Source organism: Pleurodeles waltl, chromosome 9 (genome assembly GCF_031143425.1).
Source record: "Pleurodeles waltl isolate 20211129_DDA chromosome 9, aPleWal1.hap1.20221129, whole genome shotgun sequence".
Lineage (NCBI taxonomy): Eukaryota > Metazoa > Chordata > Amphibia > Caudata > Salamandridae > Pleurodeles > Pleurodeles waltl.
The window spans coordinates 915,128,026-915,148,428 of record NC_090448.1 but is presented as its reverse complement, the minus strand read 5'-3'; the positions used below and the strand labels follow the sequence as shown (position 1 = coordinate 915,148,428).

Below are 20,403 nucleotides of genomic sequence, written 5' to 3'. Positions count from 1 at the left end.
TGAGTGAATTGTTAAAGTGCCTTTTTCAGGGTGAAATTGGCATGGTCGGAGCATTTTTAAGAGGTAGAGCATTTAAAGCAATTTTGTTACTTGAGTTCATGTGATGGGACCTGCCTAGAAATGAAAATGTCACTTACCCAGTGTACATCTGTTCGTGGCATTAGTCGCTGCAGATTCACATGTTTGGCACAGTCCGCTGCCTGGTGTTGGGCTCGGAGTATTACAAGTTGTTTTTCTTCGAAGAAGTCTTTTTGGTCACGGGACCGAAGGACTCCTCCCTCCTCGGCTCCATTGCGCATGGGCGTCGACTCCATCTTAGATTGTTTTCCCCGCAGAGGGTGAGGATGGAGTTGTTTGGTATAAATAGTGCCCATGCAATGGAGTGAATATGTATGTACGTTAAGAGTTTCTAATAATTATTTACAAATGTTCAGATGTTTAAGATTTATGATCTACTTCTAAACGGCTACAGGCTTCCCGGGGAGGTGGGAGGGTACATGTGAATCTGCAGCGACTAATGCCACGAACAGATGTACACTGGGTAAGTGAAATTTTCAGTTCGATGGCATATGTTGCTGCAGATACACATGTTTGGCATAGACTATAAAGCAGTTACCTCCCCTAAAAGCGGTGGTTTAGCCTGTAGGAGTTGAAGTAGTTTGGAATAATGTTCTTAGTACAGCTTGGCCCACTGTAGCTTGTTGTGCATTTAGTACGTCTACACAGTAGTGTTTAGTAAACGTATGAGGCGTAGACCAGGTTGCAGCCTTACATATTTCGCTCATAGGAATGTTTCCTAGAAAGGCCATTGTAGCACCTTTCTTTCTGGTTGAGTGTGCCTTTGGTGTAATAGGCAATTCTCTTTTGGCTTTAAGATAGCATGTTTGAATGCATCTGACTATCCATCTAGCAATGCCTTGTTTAGAGATTGGATTTCCTATGTGTGGTTTTTGAAAAGCTATGAACAGTTGTTTTGTTTTCCTGATTAGCTTTGTTCTGTCAATGTAATACATTAGTGCTCTTTTGATGTCTAATGTATGTAGTGCCCTTTCAGCCACAGAATTTGGTTGTGGGAAGAACACTGGCAATTCTACTGTTTGATTTAAATGGAATGGTGAGATTACTTTTGGCAGAAATTTTGGATTTGTTCTTAGAACTATTTTATTGTTGTGTATTTGAATAAATGGTTCTTGTATGATAAATGCCTGTATTTCACTTACTCTTCTGAGGGATGTGATTGCAATGAGAAATGCGACCTTCCAGGTTAGATATTGCATTTCACAGGAATGCATGGGTTCGAAAGGTGGACCCATGAGTCTTGTTAAGACGATGTTAAGATTCCATGAAGGAACTGGTGGTGTTCTTGGTGGTATAATTCTTTTTAGCCCTTCCATGAATGCTTTAATAACTGGTATTCTAAATAGAGACGATGAATGAGTAGTTTGTAGGTAAGCAGATATTGCTGCGAGGTGTATTTTTATAGATGAAAAAGCGAGATTTGCTTTTTGCAAATGTAGTAAGTATCCTACTATGTCTTTAGTAGAGGCATGTAATGGTTGTATTTGATTGGCATGGCAGTAGTAAACAAATCTTTTCCACTTAGATGCATAGCAGTGTCTAGTGGAAGGTTTTCTAGCTTGTTTTATGACCTCCATGCATTCTTGTGTGAGGTCTAAGTGTCCGAATTCTAGGATTTCAGGAGCCAAATTGCCAGATTCAATGATGCTGGGTTTGGATGCCTGATCTGTTGTTTGTGTTGTGTTAACAGATCTGGCCTGTTGGGTAGTTTGACATGCGGTACTAGTGAAAGGTCTAGTAGAGTTGTATACCAAGGTTGTCTTGCCCATGTGGGTGCTATCAGTATGAGTTTGAGTTGGTTTTGACTCAACTTGTTTACTAGATATGGAAGGAGAGGGAGAGGGGGAAAAGCGTACGCAAATATCCCTGACCAACTCATCCATAGAGCATTGCCTTGTGATTCGCGGTGTGGGTACCTGGATGCGAAGTTTTGGCATTTTGAGTTTTCTTTTGTTGCGAACAAATCTATCTGGGGTGTTCCCCAAATTTGAAAGTACTTGTTCAGAACTTGGGGGTGAATTTCCCATTCGTGGACTTGTTGGTGGTCTCGCGAAAGGTTGTCTGCTAGTTGGTTTTGTATTCCTGGAATAAATTGTGCTATTAGGCGAATGTTGTTGTGAATCGCCCACTGCCAAATTTTTTGTGTTAGGAGGCACAATTGTGTTGAGTGTGTTCCTCCTTGTTTGTTTAAATAATACATTGTTGTCATGTTGTCTGTTTTGACAAGAATGTATTTGTGTGTTATTATGGGTTGGAAGGCTTTTAACGCTAGAAATACTGCTAACAGTTCTAGGTAATTGATATGAAATTTTGTTTCGTGTATATCCCATTGTCCTTGAATGCTGTGGTGATTGAGGTGTGCTCCCCACCCTGTCATGGAAGCATCTGTTGTTATAACGTATTGAGGCACTGGGTCCTGAAATGTCCGCCCTTTGTTTAAATTTTTGCTGTTCCACCATAGAAGCGAGAGGTATGTTTGGCGGTCTACCAACACCAGATTTTGAAGTTGACCCTGTGCCTGTGACCATTGTGATGCTAGACACTGTTGTAAGGGTCGCATGTGTAGTCTTGCGTTTGGGACAATGGCTATGCATGATGACATCATGCCTAGAAGTTTTAGCACAAATTTTGCTTGTATCTTTTGGTATGGAAACATAGCACTTATTACCTTGTGGAATGCCTGCACTCTTTGTGGACTTGGAATGGCAATTCCTTTTGATGTGTTGATGGTTGCTCCTAGATATTGTTGTGTTTGACACGGTTCTAGGTGTGATTTTCTATAGTTGATGGAAAACCCCAGTTTGTGAAGGGTTTGTATGACAAATGTGGTGTCGTTTGCGCATTTTTTTACTGTGTTGGTCTTGATTAGCCAATCGTCTAGGTAAGGGAACACATGTATCTGTTGTCTCCTGATGTGTGCTGCTACTACTGCTAGACATTTTGTGAACACTCTTGGTGCAGTTGTTATTCCGAATGGCAACACCTTGAATTGGTAATGTATTCCTTTGAATATGAACCGTAGGTACTTTCTGTGAGAAGGGTGTATTGGTATATGAAAGTACGCATCCTTTAGGTCTAATGTGGTCATGTAATCTTGCTGTTTGAGCAGTGGAATGATGTCTTGTAGTGTGACCATGTGAAAATGGTCCGATATGATGTAGGTATTTAGTGTCCTGAGATCTAATATTGGTCTTAATGTTTTGTCTTTTTTTGGAATTAGAAAGTACAGGGAGTAAACTCCTGTGTTTTTTTGTTGTACTGGTACTAACTCTATTGCATCCTTTTGCAGTAGTGCTTGAACTTCTAGTCCTAAAAGTTCTAAATGTTGTGGTGACATTTTGCGTGTTTTGGGGGGGATGTTTGGTGGGAAGTTGTGGAATTCTATGCAATAGCCATGTTGGATTATTGCTAATACCCAATTGTCTGTTGTAATCTGTTGCCAAGATTGGTAGAATTGGCTTAGTCCTCCCCCCACTGGTGTTGAGTGAAGGGGTTGCGTGACTTGAAAGTCACTGTTTAGGTGGAGGTGTTTTTGGAGTCTGGAATCTTCCCCTACTCCTTGGGAATTGACCCCCCCGATATCCCCTGAAACCTCCCCTTTGGAAGGAACCCTGATATGGTGTGGTTCTTGTTTGTTGGCTGGTGGTGTCTGTGGGTTGGCCACGAAACCCCCCTCTAAATGGAGTTTTTCTGAAAGAGCCTCTGCTCTGCGGGGAGTAGAGTGCGCCCATGGCCTTGGCCGTGTCTGTGTCCTTTTTAAGTTTTTCAATGGCTGTATCCACTTCAGAGCCAAAAAGTTGTTTCTCGTTGAAGGGCATATTAAGGACAGCCTGCTGGATTTCAGGTTTGAAGCCTGAAGTGCGTAGCCAAGCGTGTCTCCTTATGGTGACAGCAGTGTTGACTGTTCTTGCTGCAGTATCGGCTGCGTCTAGTGAAGAGCGGATTTGATTGTTTGAGATCGTTTGTCCCTCTTCCACTATTTGCTGCGCCCTTTTTTGGTATTCCTGGGGAAGATGGTCTACGAGAAGTTGCATCTCGTCCCAGTGTGCGCGGTCATATCTGGCCAGCAGCGCTTGTGAATTTGCGATGCGCCACTGGTTGGCTGCCTGTGATGCTACTCTTTTCCCTGCCGCATCAAATTTTCGGCTTTCTTTGTCCAGAGGTGGGGCGTCGCCAGATGTATGTGAATTTGCTCTCTTACGAGCTGCCCCTACTACCACGGAGTCAGGTGGTAACTGCGAAGTAATAAACACTGGGTCTGTGGGTGGTGGTTTGTATTTCTTATCCACCCTTGGGGTGATGGCTCTTGATTTTACGGGCTCTTCAAAAATTTGTTTTGCGTGCCGTAACATCCCTGGTAGCATTGGGAGACATTGATATTGGCTGTGTGTAGCCGAGAGGGTGTTAAATAAAAAATCATCCTCTATAGGATCGGAATGCAGTTGGACATTGTGGAATTCTGCTGCCCTAGCCACCAGTTGCGAGTATGAGGTACTGTCCTCTGGCGGTGACGGCTTTGTGGGGTATGACTCGGGATCATTGTCCGGCACTGGGGTGTCATACAGGTCCCAAGCGTCTTGATCCTGATCGTCATGACTTATGGTAGTTTGCGCTGGTGAGTGCATTTGTGGCGGTGTTTGTGCCGGCGATGCCTGTGGTGGAGAGGGCGGAGGCGTGACTTTTTTAACCACTTTGGCTTGTGGTTGTGCGTCATCCTTTGGAAGTCCGATCCTTCTTTTCCTCATGATTGGGGGAAGGGTTGATATCTTCCCTGTGTCGTGCTGGATGTACAGTCTCTTTTGTGTGTAGTCCGATTCTACACTTTGGAGCTCTTGTCCAAATCTGTGCATTTGGCCACTTATTCCTTGTTCCTCTGAGTAGGATGAAGGTGTGGTATTTTTCGGCGCCGAGAGAGAATCTTTTTTCGGTTTCGGCACCGACAGAATTTTTGTTCCTTTCGGCATGGATTCTCGGTGCCGATGTTTTTCGGTGCCAGTATCTTGTTTTTGTCTCTCGGAGCCGCTTTCTCGGCTCCGAGGTTGCTCCATGGCGGTCCCTCGACCGGAGTCGGGTGTTTTCGCTATGGGCGTGCCCTTTTTCGGCGCCTTCGACGGGTCGCCTGTTTTATGGGTCGAGCCATGGCCTGTTGGCAGTGGCGTCCCCTGGGCTTTCGGTTTGTCGATGGATTTACTTTTCGACGTCTTACTCACAGTTTGTTGCTGTTGTTCGACGTCGGAGTCTCCGGATTCTGATTCCGGAACCGAGAATGTTTCCTCTTCCTCGTCGAAACGTTGTTTTGTCGACGTGGACGCCATTTGTTGACGCCTGGCTCTTCGGTCCCGGAGTGTTTTTCTGGACCGGAAGGCTCGACAGGCTTCACAGGTATCCTCCTTGTGCTCGGGGGACAAGCACAAGTTACAGACCAAGTGCTGATCTGTATAAGGATACTTACTGTGACATTTTGGGCAGAAACGAAACGGGGTCCGTTCCATCGGCTTCGATGTCGCATGCGGTCGGGCCGACCAGGCCCCGATGGGGGATCGAAACTACCCCAAAGTCTTCCGATGATCGGTGTCGATGTACCTAACTATCCCGATACCGAACGGAACAATACCGACGCTTTCTTCCGAGATTCTGACTAACTTTCCGAACCGAAACACGGAGCGAAAAGGAATACGTCCGAACCCGACAGCGGAAAAAAACAATCTAAGATGGAGTCGACGCCCATGCGCAATGGAGCCGAGGAGGGAGGAGTCCTTCGGTCCCGTGACCAAAAAGACTTCTTCGAAGAAAAACAACTTGTAATACTCCGAGCCCAACACCAGGCAGCGGACTGTGCCAAACATGTGTATCTGCAGCAACATATGCCATCGAACTGTTTCCTCTTCCTCGTCGAAACGTTGTTTTGTCGACGTGGACGCCATTTGTTGACGCCTGGCTCTTCGGTCCCGGAGTGTTTTTCTGGACCGGAAGGCTCGACAGGCTTCACAGGTATCCTCCTTGTGCTCGGGGGACAAGCACAAGTTACAGATCAAGTGCTGATCTGTATAAGGATACTTACTGTGACATTTTGGGCAGAAACGAAACGGGGTCCGTTCCATCGGCTTCGATGTCGCACGCGGTCGGGCCGACCAGGCCCCGATGGGGGATCGAAACTACCCCAAAGTCTTCCGATGATCGGTGTCGATGTACCTAACTATCCCGATACCGATCGGAACAATACCGACGCTTTCTTCCGAGATTCTGACTAACTTTCCGAACCGAAACACGGAGCAAAAAGGAATACGTCCGAACCCGACAGCGGAAAAAAACAATCTAAGATGGAGTCGACGCCCATGCGCAATGGAGCCGAGGAGGGAGGAGTCCTTCGGTCCCGTGACCAAAAAGACTTCTTCGAAGAAAAACAACTTGTAATACTCCGAGCCCAACACCAGGCAGCGGACTGTGCCAAACGTGTATCTGCAGCAACATATGCCATCGAACCAATAGTTACACTTTAAATTTTACACATTAAATGAAAAGTTGAAATCAATTGTGTATACATTAAAGCACTTGAGGCACTTTAGCTTTTTAACAATTAGAAATGCCTACTTTAGGATATCATTTCTGAGTGTGGATGAGATGGTATTTTGAAATTCTCTCTCTATTGGTGATCATACTTAAGGGTCTGGCAAGAGACTATTCTATTTATATTTTTAACCTTTGCACAAACAGACACTGACATGAGTCACTTGCTCCAGTGATGAACGGCAAATTCGGATTACAAATCAATATATTATTAGCATGCTTTGTATGATTTGAATAGGATTGTTGACTGAAAAAAACAGGAATTATAGCTTGAGGAAAGAGGAATATGGAGGGAGGAAAAGATAACAGATTCCAACAGTGATGTTTTTTAAAAGAGGGATCTACTTTCAAGCACAAATCAACATATGATAATCATAGAAGCAATGTTTATTGGTACAACAAAAACCACAGACTGGAGACTTAACTTCTTTATTAGGAGGATTTAACTTTTGCTGTTGCTGCCCATCTGGCCTGCTTCTGACGGAAATCTAGGTAACTATTCTTAAAGCACAGACCATATGAGAAGGAAGGTTGCTGGGCTAGATGACCCACTACCTGGTCTCCGACTCTATACTCGTGAAGCAGCTGGAACAACTGCTTGGCTGGTTGGAAGGGCTAACACTCGTCTCAGTTCACACACCTTTTGAGTGATCCAAGGCATCCTACCAAGAAATCTTTAACATAGAGAGGCGTCATAGTCTCATATCCTTTTCTAGTGCTTTTTCTTCTTCTCCGTTTAGGACCTGGGCGATGAGCAGCATACAACTAGAGGCCAACTTCGACCACTTCTGACCCAGAAGCACATCACACGGGCCATAAAGAACTTGGCTTCTTGTTTGATCACCTTAGAGTGCCTGAGGTAACAGCTGGGAGTTGTGCTTCAGACTCAAGCACCAAAGGAACTCTTCATGTGGGTTAGAAATGGACATTTGTTCAGTGCAGGAACAATAGGATGTTTTGGAGAAGACATCCTTAGGCATTACACAGAAGAATGTAAGCAGTAATCTTGAAACTCTGAAGAATAACGTGAAAAGCACTCCGTGCAGCTCTGGGTCCATGAAGGGCATGAAAACAAATTAACAGACATTGGAGCGCCAGTATTGGTGCTACATAGTTTCAGTGACTACACTCCAGCATTGTTGTCTGTACCAAGAAGGAGTCAGTGCCTCCTACCAGCATACCAGATCCATGACAATTTCCAAGTCCAGTCTGGGGATATTTAACAGGTGAGGAATCTAAAAGCAGAAGTATCCATCAGAAAAACTAACTAGGAGGAATTCTAATTTAGATGGTGAGAAACCTTTCACTTAAAAAAAAAAACAGTGGTTTTGTGGAAATGATTCTTCAAAAAGGAAGGAATGATACTTTATTCCATCTTATGTACAAATCAATACACTGTGAACCATTACGTAGGTTCCATGGATCAATATCTGAAAATATTTTCTTTGGCAAACAGTACAAATGAAACCATGCTTGCTTATTAGAAATTTTATGAACAAAAATTACCTCTTCCGTTTTTGTCTTCTTAGGACTTTCTTCATTTTGTGGAGATGATGTCCGCTTAACACCAACTAGTGGACTAGGTAACTTTGGAACAGTGCTTCCTGCAACCCTTGGAGGTGGATTTACAAGACGTGTAGCAGACACAACTCGAGAAATAGGTTTTTGTGATGGAGATATGGTCGGTGGTGTCATAGTTTCAGGAATGCTTTCACTCGAAGTACCTGGAAATCATTGAACGGCAACTGTTAAGACTCGCACAAAGTCCAATAGGTAATAAAATACACCATCACATCAATAAAAATGTCAGTACAAATAAGCAGAAGGGAAATGGCCCATTTCTAGGCTCCTAAACGTGGTATCCCTACATGTGTTTATATTCATAACAGCATTAACAACTTAACAGCCAATCACCACAACGTTCTTTCTGCCTCGTTTACTGCCAATATCAAATCATCAAAGAAAGATCCGGAATTTATGGAACAGATGTCACGGAGCCTTCACCCAGTCTCCAACCATTGGCAATTCCAGCAACAATTTAAGACCAGACTGCTTAATCAACAGCTGACTCAGCACTGTTTCTCAGGAGTCAGCAGAGCCGGGACACCATTTCAGCGGATCAAAATAGTTACAAAATTAAACCAAGACCTTTTGAAGGAAAATAGACGGGACTTTAAATAATAATGCTAAACACTTGTATAGATTAACAAGGTGAACTGAAAACAAAGGCAGGTGAGATGCAGGAGAACAGTGAAAACAAGAGTCAAGTGGGTAAGGTAATGTCAACCACACCAATCCAGAGAGGACAGGGGTATCTAGGTACATTATGCATCTATCTTCTTTTAGCCACTTTGCAAAATGTTATTTCTGAAAAGCAAACAGTGGGTATTTTATTTCTTCTCCTACATGATCCTACTTTATGCTTGGACCAGTCTGTTAGCATGAGAAAGCATACACTGTTAAATGAAATAATCTAATAATGGATGGTTTTGAAGCTGCCAAACCTCTACAAATACAAACATAAGAACCAATTAGCTGCTTTTATCTCCAAATTAATTAAAGGTATCTCAAAATGACCTTTCCCTTTTAACACCTAGGGCATAATTTGACCTCTATGCTAAAAAAAAAATAAAAAAAAAAAATGGATTAGAGCAGAACAAGACTAGCTTGACGTAAAAACCGGAAGCTGACATTTTTTTGGAAGAACTGTGTTATGAGACCTCAGTCATCTGGAATTCTGTTTGAGATTCGTTTCATAGGGTCAAATATGTTACGACTTTTCCCAAAGCATCAGACCATACCAAGAGATATTTTCAGCAATGCTCTCTGTGCTGATAGGTGGCAATGTATGCTCCGTAGTGACTTAACACTGTCACAGAAGGGATGAAGCAGAGTCACCATCAAGTGTCACAAATGGACGATGGTATCAGTTTCTTAATCTTCTGCCTTTCACGCCATCAGGCATGGAGCACTTCAAACAAACTGCATGTGAAAACAAGCCCAAAATCAAACTTGGACTCTTATCATAATGTAGAGGAGGCCATTCTGCTGAACGGGAAGGTGGGAGGGCAGTGAATAGTCTGTGATTAAATGTTCACAAGAAAGAGCATTACCAAAGGTGACTAACTTGCTTTTATGATAGATGCTTCTAACCGCAGATCCCTCATCTTAGCACAGCCTCCTCCGCAGTACTTCTCAAAGGTGGATGGCCTGAGAAATTGACTCGGATGAGAATGTATTGCACGACTGAACATGCAAAATGACCCTTCGCTCAGTCCAGATTGTCAAGGCAGTAGTGTTTCGTGAGCATATGCATAAATGCCCTTGCCACAACAGCACCCTCGCTGCCTATGCTGTTTTATGAGCTTTGGTCCTGGTGGAATGAGCCCATAGGCATTCCGAGGGGTTCCTTCCAAGCCGGCAGGTCACATATCTCAATGAGGAGGTCTAGCCACCTCAAGAGTGCCCTCCTTTGCAGCGTCTTGCCTTTCTTGGTCCCAGTGAAACCTACACAATGGTCTCTTTTATGGTCAATGTAGAAACTCAAAGCTCTTTGAGGGTTAAGTTGTTGAAGCCTCTGACTTTGAAATGTCAGCAGGGTAATCGATTGACTGACATGGAAGAATGATACTTCTTTGGGTGGAAGGAAGACGAGTCCTCAGTACCTATCTGTCTGGGAAGAAAGTGGTGTAGGTATATTGTCTAGAGGCACCGTAATTAACTTAGGCGGTCCCAGAGTTGATGGTGATAAAGACAGTCAATTATCAGAAGACATAGCGAGCAGCAGCCTCAAATGGAGCGCCAGAAACATCAGGACACATTTTAGTTCCCCCTGAGAGACACAAATGGCTTTGGAGGGAAAATATGTATTAGGCCCTGCGGAAAACATATCACTACTGGAGACTTAAAAAAACAGGCTGTTCAGGCAGAAAGAACACCACATCAGAAAGATTGACCTGCATAAGTTTGAGATGACTGGCTCCACACCCGGCCACAAATTCTTCCCAGGGCCCAACATTGATGGATTTTGTGCATGGGTGTTTACAACAATATTATGTACCAATTCTGTTGACAAGTCAAAAAGAATTCAACTGCTGCTGCTCAATTCCAATTCACAGTGGTGTTGGTTGCAGAGGTTAAGATGTAGGAACCTTCCATGCTTTTAAGACGAGAGGTCCTCCCAAAGTGGTAGCCCGATTATAGGGCAAACACTCAGGAATTCTGGGTAGGACAGCCTTCTGGTCCAGTCTGCAGTCTAGGGCTATTAAGATCTGGGTCTAGTCTGTCCTGAATTTCCTCATAGAGAGAACATGTACAGGAGCCATGTGTCCAATTTGAGACAGAATATTCTTCCCAATGACCCTTTTTGAAGGGATATGCAGTGCACAGAAGCTTTGACAAGGCGCAAGCGACAGTAACAAGCAGTTCTAGGCAGGGAATACCCCACTGTTCGAAGATGCCCAGTACCAGCTTGGGATAATACATCATGTGTGGTCTGCCAGCAGGTGTCTGGTCGGTCATTCAGTGAACCAGCCATGCGGTGGCTATCAAAAATCTTATGCTAGTCAAGCCATCCCCAGAGACCTAGGGACTTCTATTACAGGATCCAGGACACCCTCCCCTTCCTGCCCGGCCGGTTGCAGTACCATTTGGTGATTATGCTGGTGGGCCCACTAAAACCTTAGATTACATTGGATAGCCTGCATGCGCCATCGGGTGTACAGGAGGAGGATCCCCAGGAATAATTCTCACCATGACCCAGTGCTAAGCCTGAAAAGTCAGGATCATATCCTGAAAGACTTGCTAAGGCCATGGAATGGCATTGAACATTACTATGTGCCATGGAGCAAAACAACTTACAGGCTGGTGATACGCAGTCACTCATCTACGTAGCTAAAATAATGTGAAAGTTCTTGGCATGCTGTTTTTAAGGATTGTTTTAATCACTCTTTGCAATTGAGTGGGCACATGCAAATTGAAAGTTGATTTGAAAGTTTTTATGTTATATGAATTATCTTGATTGAACAAACCTGCAAAGCAGGAGGATTATTTGGAGCTAGAGGGGACCTTCTTCAGTGCTCTCTGGTTCACTTTGGGTTTGCGGAGAGAGTGAAATTTAGAGCTGCCATTTTTACTCTTTACAGCCGACTAAAGGTCCATTTTGGGTTTGGCTTCGCTCTGGTCAGCCAGAAGCTAAATGAACAGCTCCTTTAAAAGAAGGGCCACAGTGCAGATGTGTGCAGTGGCGTCCCGCTGGTATGCCAAAGGCACACCAAAGGCAAGCCCATCTACGCACATCACTGTCTGTTCCGCAGCCAGATCCAGCCATGCAGCCCTTTTAACTGCTGAACTGGATAGTAAAATTTGCTACTCCTCCAGGGAGCTCTTAAATCGGAGATCACCAAATATCTACACTGGTAAGCTTTCAGTAGCTATTTGCTGGGGTCCTCTGTCCTGTCCACATTGTTCAAGAGTATAACATTCTGAGATGGCTTCTTCAGTAAAGGACTGGGAGGTAAGGGGGAAGCAAAGCATTCATGGCTTTCGAATCTCTTTAATTAATGTGTATTTGCTTAATAAAAATACCATTTCGATTAATTACCTCCTCAGAGCCAGATTGACATATTTTTCCTCACATAAACATGGATCAACAAGACATCGGCCCCAGACAGTGAGCTTTTGTTCCTAGACAACTAAGCCTGTGTTCATGCCGAAAGAACAGCCAAAAGAAATGGGAGATGGCCAATGATTTAAAAATAACTTTAGTGCAACAGGGATTAAAGGAGAGGAATACCTAGGTTTTTGCACTTCTGTTTTTCCATAGGTGTCCTAAGCTGGGATGCTTACTTATGCAGGCTATGAATAATTATTTAGGAAATCCATTGATGTAGTATTAACCAAGGACTCCCTGCAATTCTTGAATTTTACAGTACTGGGGGAACTTAATTTACAAACAGACGACGTGTCTGATCATCGGACTACTCTACTCCTGGAAAAGTTGGCAGCACTGACTATCACAAGAAGTTAGTTTCCAGACACATCAAGCAGGACTTTGATTTTTAGTATACTAGTGTGATCTGATCATTGCTGGATACCTTTTTCCTGGTGCAATATAGGTAGGGTGGAGCTGAATGAGGTTTCTCCCTTCAAAAGGAGTGTTTAAAATAATTGTAGCTGCTCTGCTCCTCAGTTCTTCAATACAGTAGTAGCAGAAAACAAGTATTTAAGAAACTCAAGAGTTTGAAGAAGAGACTGTTTACCTGCTGACGAGGTGAGATGCAAGGAGGCCCCAAGGAAATATAATGTGGCCATTAAGTTTGCCAAGCCTGATATTTTTAAAGTAAAAGTGATAGTGACACGGATAGCCAATGCAAATTCTTTAAAATAGCTAAGAATGTTTCTAAACCAGAAGGCTAGGAGTTCATTATTGACTCTTGTCTGATACATTATCAGAGTTTTTTTACTGAGAAAAATCACTAAAATCAAAGCCACCCATCAGGAGGCCACAGATAACCCAACGATTGAGGTTACACCCATAGTCCCAAGGTTGGACAACTGGAGGGGAGCTTCTTCAATTTACATCTATTTTAATCTATTTCATTCGAATAATCTGCAAAGGGCTTTTTGGATTGTAAATCTGGCTCTCCGGTAGGTCCATGTCCATCCTCACTCCTACCTGATGTCAGCCAAGTGGTTACCTTTACAATCAATCAGCTTTTTAATACTTTTCTACCAATGGCACAGCTTCTAAATAGATGGAAGGAAGCTGAAATGATACCACTTCTAAAGTAAAAAATCCCAAGGTAGATCAGACTAATCTGACCAGTTTCTGTCATATTTCATTCTTGTTGGAAGCCTCCAAAGTGTTAGACAAGCTGATTAACATTCAACTCTTAGTATATGAAACATTTAGGCTGCTAAATCTGTCGAGTTTCTGCCTGCAGCATGGCACTGATAAAGGCTCTCCTTGAGGTAGTCAATTCTATCAAGCTGACATTAGATCAAGGTAAAAATGTGGCTTTATTAGATCTATCAGCAGCATTCAACACTGTGTCCTGCCCCTTTTCCTCTACAGATAGTGGGATGGGAGACCATGCACTTGAGTGGGTTTGTTCATTTTTGAGAAATGGCGGTCAAGCTGTATTGTATGTTATCATTTTCAACTGATATAAATTCCTTTAACCTTGGGTGCTCAGGGCTCATCTACAGGACCCACCTTGTTTAACTATATGCCCTGGTTGGCCCCCTTAGCGAAGAAATTTGGCATAAAGATTACCTGATAAAAGGATGAGAACGACTGTTCCCCTCTTTCAAAGAAATCATCCTTTGGACGTCCTGGAGTCTTTCAAACTTTGAGGTCAGTCGTAGACTGGATAAGGGCCAGCAATGTAATGCGGATAAGACCAAGATTCTGCTGTTTGGGGCCTTGCCTTCCTTAACGTTGGAGAACTGATGGCCAGCTTCATTGCCATCTCCAGTGCCCCCGGTTGCAATCACAAGGAATATGGGAGTTCAACTAGATTACCTGCTGTCATTTCAAGCCCAGATAAATGTGGTGGCTGGACCATGTTTAGCAGTACTGAAAGCAATTTACTTTCCTCCTTCCGCTGCATTCCAGGAAAATGGCAGTCCATTTTCTGATTACAAGATTGGACTGCGCAAACTGTCTTTACCTGGGCTTACCATGGTCACTCATTAAACGTCTGCAGATGGTACAAAAAAGCAGCTGCTCACCTGATGTTAAACGGATTCTGTTTAAGACCTTGGTGTTAAGCTGGAGCTTTTATGGCTCTGGTCTGCAATATGTTACAGATCGGTTTACACACTATCACCCTTAGGGACTTACCCTCCTTTGACAGCTTACTTGTAGTTTTTCTTAAGATCAAACGGACCAGGAAAGGGGGCACATCCTTATCTTTTTTTTTTTTGTGATGCAAGCTTCAAATCACTTCCAGGGCAAAGCATGAGTAATGCCTAAAGGCTTGGCTTTTTAGGTTGTGATGTGGTTTTCTCAGTCTGCAGTTGCCTTGATCCTCTTGCCAGGACCCTCTTGGGAGCAGCTGTGCAGAGTATAAATCCCATAAATTTTTTCATGTCTAGAATAGCCACTATGAAGGAAATCCTCTCTGTACGGCTTACGTGACCTTGGATCATTGAAGTAAACACCAAGGAGCTCAAGAGACAATCCATTGACCGGATGTCTGTGACTAACAGGGGCATGCTTGCCTTGGTCGTCGAAATACGGGAATACATGGATCCACGACTCTCAAGATGAGTTAAGAACACCACCATTATTTTGGTGAATTCTTAACGGGCTGGATTAAGGAAGAAATACAGTAAATTGGAAAAGTTCCACCTTGCTAATAGCATAAATCGGCCCTCTCAAAATCAATCACCTGCTTCCTAGCTCCAATGGTCTGCTGAAAATTAACTTCTTGCATCAAGATAGAGGCGCTGTCTGACAAATATCACTCTATTCTCACGGTATGGGTCTGAGAACGAGAATTGAAGGACCAGGAATCATTGTACGTGTGCCCACAAGTGAAAATCCAAGTAGAGATCCGTGCAGCTCTAAGGGACTTGACTGTGCCCCAGAGGGAGAGGGAATCACCTGAAGAATTTGCAGCATGGCCACACAGAAGGTCACCACTGTGTGGGATGATACCACTCAGTAGGTCACCACTTTGTGTGGGATGACACCACTCAAATTCAAGGCATGCCGTGACCAATTGCGGGACTAGTTAACAAGAGATGCTGAACCTTTCCCACTCTCTCAACTTCTCGGGAGACTTCGAATGGGATCCTGCTTCCCTTTCTAAGGATTATGTTAAGTTTTGACTTTGCGGAAGACTTTGCACAAAAAAGGCATTTTTGCAGTTTTGCCTGTGCCTTCCTACACTGATTGAAAGAGCTTTGCCTGCCACTCCCTGATCACCTTTGGGCTCAAGGGGATGCACTTATCTCACATCTGGGTTGTGATCGGAGCACAAGCACAATAGGCACACTGTGTGCAGGGCTGTGACCAATATCTGCTTTCTGCAATGATGGCATATCATGAATCCTGTCATTTTCGGGGAGGTTTTTTTTCCCCGGAACACTGTGGATAATTTGGAGTCATTGGAAAATGGAAAAAGTTGGAAGCAGAGCACCAGATCTGCACTGACGGGCAAGGAAAGAAAGGGTGTTGGCACTAGGAGTGGCGCTTACATGTGACCCTCTCAGTAACTTCTAGGGCTGTGGAGCCTTGTGGTGCACCCTACCAGCATGCATGGGGCATTGTTGGAAAATATTTGGAACCAGTCTGGTGCCAGGAAATGCTCGAATGGTGAGCCATCTTTAGTTAGACGTATCCATGATGCGTTTAACTATCCATGAAGATCTGATGGATGTAAAAGAGGGATCAATTAATCTAGAAAAGAGCACACTTACATTTTAGGAGGAAGCTGGTTGTCCTTTCAGGGTGGTTGGGGGAGAATATACAACATAAGGAAGAAACATCTTTCAGAAATATTTGACTGAGGTTTTATCAAGGTTCCTTCAGAAGACCTTCTATCAACTAAAGGTATTATGAGGATCTTATGAAAGGACACTATGGCTGCAGACATGATAATGCATACTGCAGGTACTCCATAATCGGGCACATACACTGAATCCTTCCTCACTCTCTCCTTTCTGGCACCACTAACTTTCTAGTCTGGCATTCCATTTGCAATTATGCACCAGGCACAATTAAGAGGCAGTCAGTCAGTAATCAGATTATGAGAGAGAGCTCTCCGGCAGATAGTCAAGGAATGATTTGGAAAGAACATTTCTGATGAGAAGTGCCCTCTACATTAAAGGAAACATTTACCACTATGTTACCAAATATAACTTCTAAGTCATTCATTTTTCCACGGGTGTCAACGTTTATCAATTTAAGTGGAGCCCAATTCTTTGGAGTAAACAAGAGATTGTTTAAATATCTTGCAACATTTTCAGACCCTCAATAACTAACCACTCAAGTCTGGATAAACTAAAACCTCCTAGCTCATGAGTTAACATCATGCCCAGCAGCACTATTTTCTTTTGGCAATAGTGCTTATAGATTACAAATCTCAAGTATCAACTGTTGATTTTTGCTATGGGGATGAGAAAATATGTAACTTGAAGGTCTGTTGGAAGCCCATGCAGCTCCCTTGCTGCAGGTGACAGTAAATCAGTTTTAATGACAACATTACTATATTTTAGCCCCTTACTTGCAGTTTTCAAACTGGGAATGGGTTTTAACTTCCTCAAAAGAAAGGCCGCGGGATTAAGCCCTTTTTTGAGTGACAATGAAGTAGCATAGCAAGGTGAACAAAATGGTTTGGATGAAAAGACCTTGTCTTAAAGGATGAAATGTTTGAATCATGCTTTTCAATTTATCATAATTGTTCATACAACTCTTCTTTACACTCCAGTCATTTTGTTCAAGAAAAGGATAAAGCCATTAAATTTTTTAAAAGACAGGTTGGTTTTTAGGAAAGGGTATTTCTAACACCTTTCTCATTTTCTTTAGGCTAGCTTACATTTCTTGCTGAAGTCTCACTGCACCCCTTTGCACAATACACCCTTCAACATGCACACACACACACACACACACCACCTTCTCATACTTTCACAATTTTCTGTAAACATACCTATGCATCTATGGCCTTAATCCTTTCTTCTAATCTAGTTTTCCAGGTTTTTCTCCAATCGTAGGTTTAACTTTCCAGGATTTTTTGCATTTTTTTCTTTATTTACTCAGTTTTCTGACTTTTATTGTTTGCGAGTCTCACCACCGGAGTCTCACTCACTCTAACCGGGCTGAAACTGCTAACTGCCAGTGTCCACCTTTTAAGATAAAGCAGCTATTGCTCTTCTAGAGAAAGACGCTCTAGGCTGGTTTCAAGTGAACATGTGACCACACACATGTACACACGTGCAGGATGCAAGCGTGAGACCAGTATTTTGCACAGCCCGATATATGCATACAGGTAGCCTTTGGTCCTGACCTAGGCAGTGTCAGTTAGGGGCAGACATGAGGCTCTCAGCGGAGCTCTTGCCACAGAGAACATGAAGACGCCATATTAAATAGTCCTAGAATGCAGTGCAGGAGGGTGAGGGCATGGGTAAAATGATGTGGCACTCTAGGACTGAGCAGGGGAGCCTGTCTTCTAAAACTTTCTATCCCCACTTAAAAACAACTTCACAAGGTAGAGTCAGATGAGAGGCATTGGAACTGGGAGCGATGAAAGTAATAAACACGCCCAGCTGGATGGAGAAGGAAAAGGAATCCCTGCAAGGATGGACTTTGGGATTTTGACTACAGCTAACCCCCCAATCCTACAGGAAGAGGTGCTGGCCCCCTTATGCCACCTGAGGAACAGTTGGGGGAATGGACCTGTTTGGGGGACACTCGATAGTTCTCCTGGGACTTCTGTGGACTGGCCTTTGACTACTCTAACACACAAAAGCCCTGACACTAGCCAGGAGGATGCGGGCCCTGGCGAGTGCTGCACGGTGAGCATACTGTGAGTTGGTTGTGGGGAAGGTTGCACATGACACTCTCACAAGCAGAGGAAAAGCAAAAGGACCTAAGCAGAGGAAATGTCTGGAGCAGGGAGCTAGTAAACCAGCTCCCAGAAGAAAGGGCATTTTGGAGGCTAAAGGTCCTCAAGAAAATGCACCTTGTGGCTTTGGCTGGCCACCAAAAGCAAAACTAGTCCGGGACCATTTCAACTGGCCCTACTGGGCCAAACTTATCAGCATTCTGTGCACTCTACCCAGAGGGACTAAGTACTAAAGTGAGTGGGTAGCACTCTGCTATAAAATCACAAACATTGCCTGTGGAAAACCAAGCCCCAGCGGATTGACGCAGTGTGAATTTAACTAAAAATATTTGTCATAGCAGTATTGTGCTCACGGGAACCTCTTCTCCCGGAGGCTGAAGCATTAAGACTGGGTGTTGAGATCAAGAAGTAAGGAGATGAAGTGGTGTGGGGAGCTTCAGTGGGAGGGAGGAAAAGAGGATTCAATCCTTGGGGAGAAACAGCACCCCATAAGCCTCTAAAAGTTACCCTAAGTCTCACACTGGGTGACATACATGCCCCTAGGTAGGTTTTGCTAAATTCTCAATGTAGAAAGGTCAGACTATCCATATTGATGATTTTCATGGTATTAAATTGGCTGATAATATCTATCTACGTGTTAACACCTCGACAAGATCAATAGGCTTGTCCTTTTGATAATGACGTCCCATTATATTGTTTCTGGGATAGGTGGGTGTACTGAGATCATGGCTTCCCAGACCCACTACATCTGTAACTAGTTATGTGGGTGTCATAAAAGTTATTTTTATTGATCTGTACATGTTTGTAATTTAAGGCTTGGTATTTAGCAGGTGTGGTCCTCATAGCATAGGTAAACACTGGCAAACCCAAACAAACACTATTCTTGTGAGGACCGTTGCATTTTCAGGAAAAGACCCCGTAGTCTGTTTAGGTAAATTTAAGTGTATAAAAAAACTAAAAGTCCAGTTAGATTTGCCTCTGTCCGCTTTATAATGTCAACTTTCTGACCTGTAGATGTAGTTTTGCAGCATGAAGAATTTTCCGTATTCACAAGTTGTGCATTATTCCGTCATCCAGTGGTTGGGTCTGGAATTTCTACTATTTCATAAAACTGAGTGTCTTCTTTCTTGACCTTTGTTTGTTGGTGGGTGTCGACAGAAACTCCCTTTGGTGTCTCCCTGTGACGACGCACTTCCTCTTCATGTTCCCACCTTTGTGCGCCATCTTCAGATCCTTTTTTTCTCTTTTTCTTTTCCATCTTCTTGGTGGAGGAGGGTGGTTCACTTCTGAATCCAGAAAATTCTTCAAGCTGAAGAACTACTCCTACAGGTAAGGGACTTTACATTTTGCAGTGTCACTGCAATATTGTCTTGTAAACGTGTGCGCTAAAGACCAAATTGCTGCCATTTGAATTGCTTATAATGGAGTACTTGACATAAAAGCAATGGTTGTACCAGTCCCGGCTCGCTGTGCTTGCGTGGAGGAAGGAAATAAAAACACTTACCTTGCTCGATGCCGCCACACCGCTTCTCTGCTGCAGGCACAGGCTCCCAGCCTGTCCCGCAGCCAATCGTGACGCTGCTCAGAGAAGCATCAGGATTGGCTGGGAGCGCCGACCCAGGGCGCACCAGGCAGACTAGGATCCTTTGAATGCTCTCTCCAGCCCGGCAACTGTGTTGCCAGGCTAGAGAGAGCCTACTGCATGTGTGTTTGGCCAGCCATACATGCGCACTGAGGGGGAGTGCTGTACCCCCTCAGTACCAGTCATTCCTGTGGCCCGCACCCTCACAAGAAAACTAAATAAACATTGCTGATTATTGTTTTCTTGTAAAGGTTTTGCAGCTGCCGCTGCTGACAGGTGGCAACACTCTTCAGCACTAATGGAGGATTCGCCCCTGGTTGCACCCTTTTTTCATGTTGTGTGCATCAAGTGCTATTGTTAATGCTTCACCCAGATTGCTGTGACATAAATGAATTATTTGCACAATCCATCCTGCAATTGTGATCTTTGTAACTGGTTTTCCCAAGTAGCTCTTTGAAAAAGATACAAACAATTGTTGAGTTTTCCTGAAAGGTTTTGTCTTTTCTGTGCAATACATAATGACGCGTCTTGCATCCACAATGTGTGCAATCTTTTGTCAGCATCTCTTAGGATTTTGATCTATTTTAATGGGAATGAACAATA

General features: G+C 43.6%; 1 protein-coding gene across 1 annotated transcript in view; it reads right to left on the bottom strand.

Annotated features, from left to right (window-relative positions):
• PAPOLA (poly(A) polymerase alpha) overlaps nucleotides 1–20,403 on the bottom strand; it is an 858,334-nt gene that overhangs the window by 131,101 nt on the left and 706,830 nt on the right. Inside the window, exon 19 of the mRNA XM_069208274.1 lies at nucleotides 8,152–8,369. Coding sequence (XP_069064375.1) covers nucleotides 8,152–8,369 — 218 coding nt within the window. The remainder of the gene's footprint in view (nucleotides 1–8,151; nucleotides 8,370–20,403) is intronic.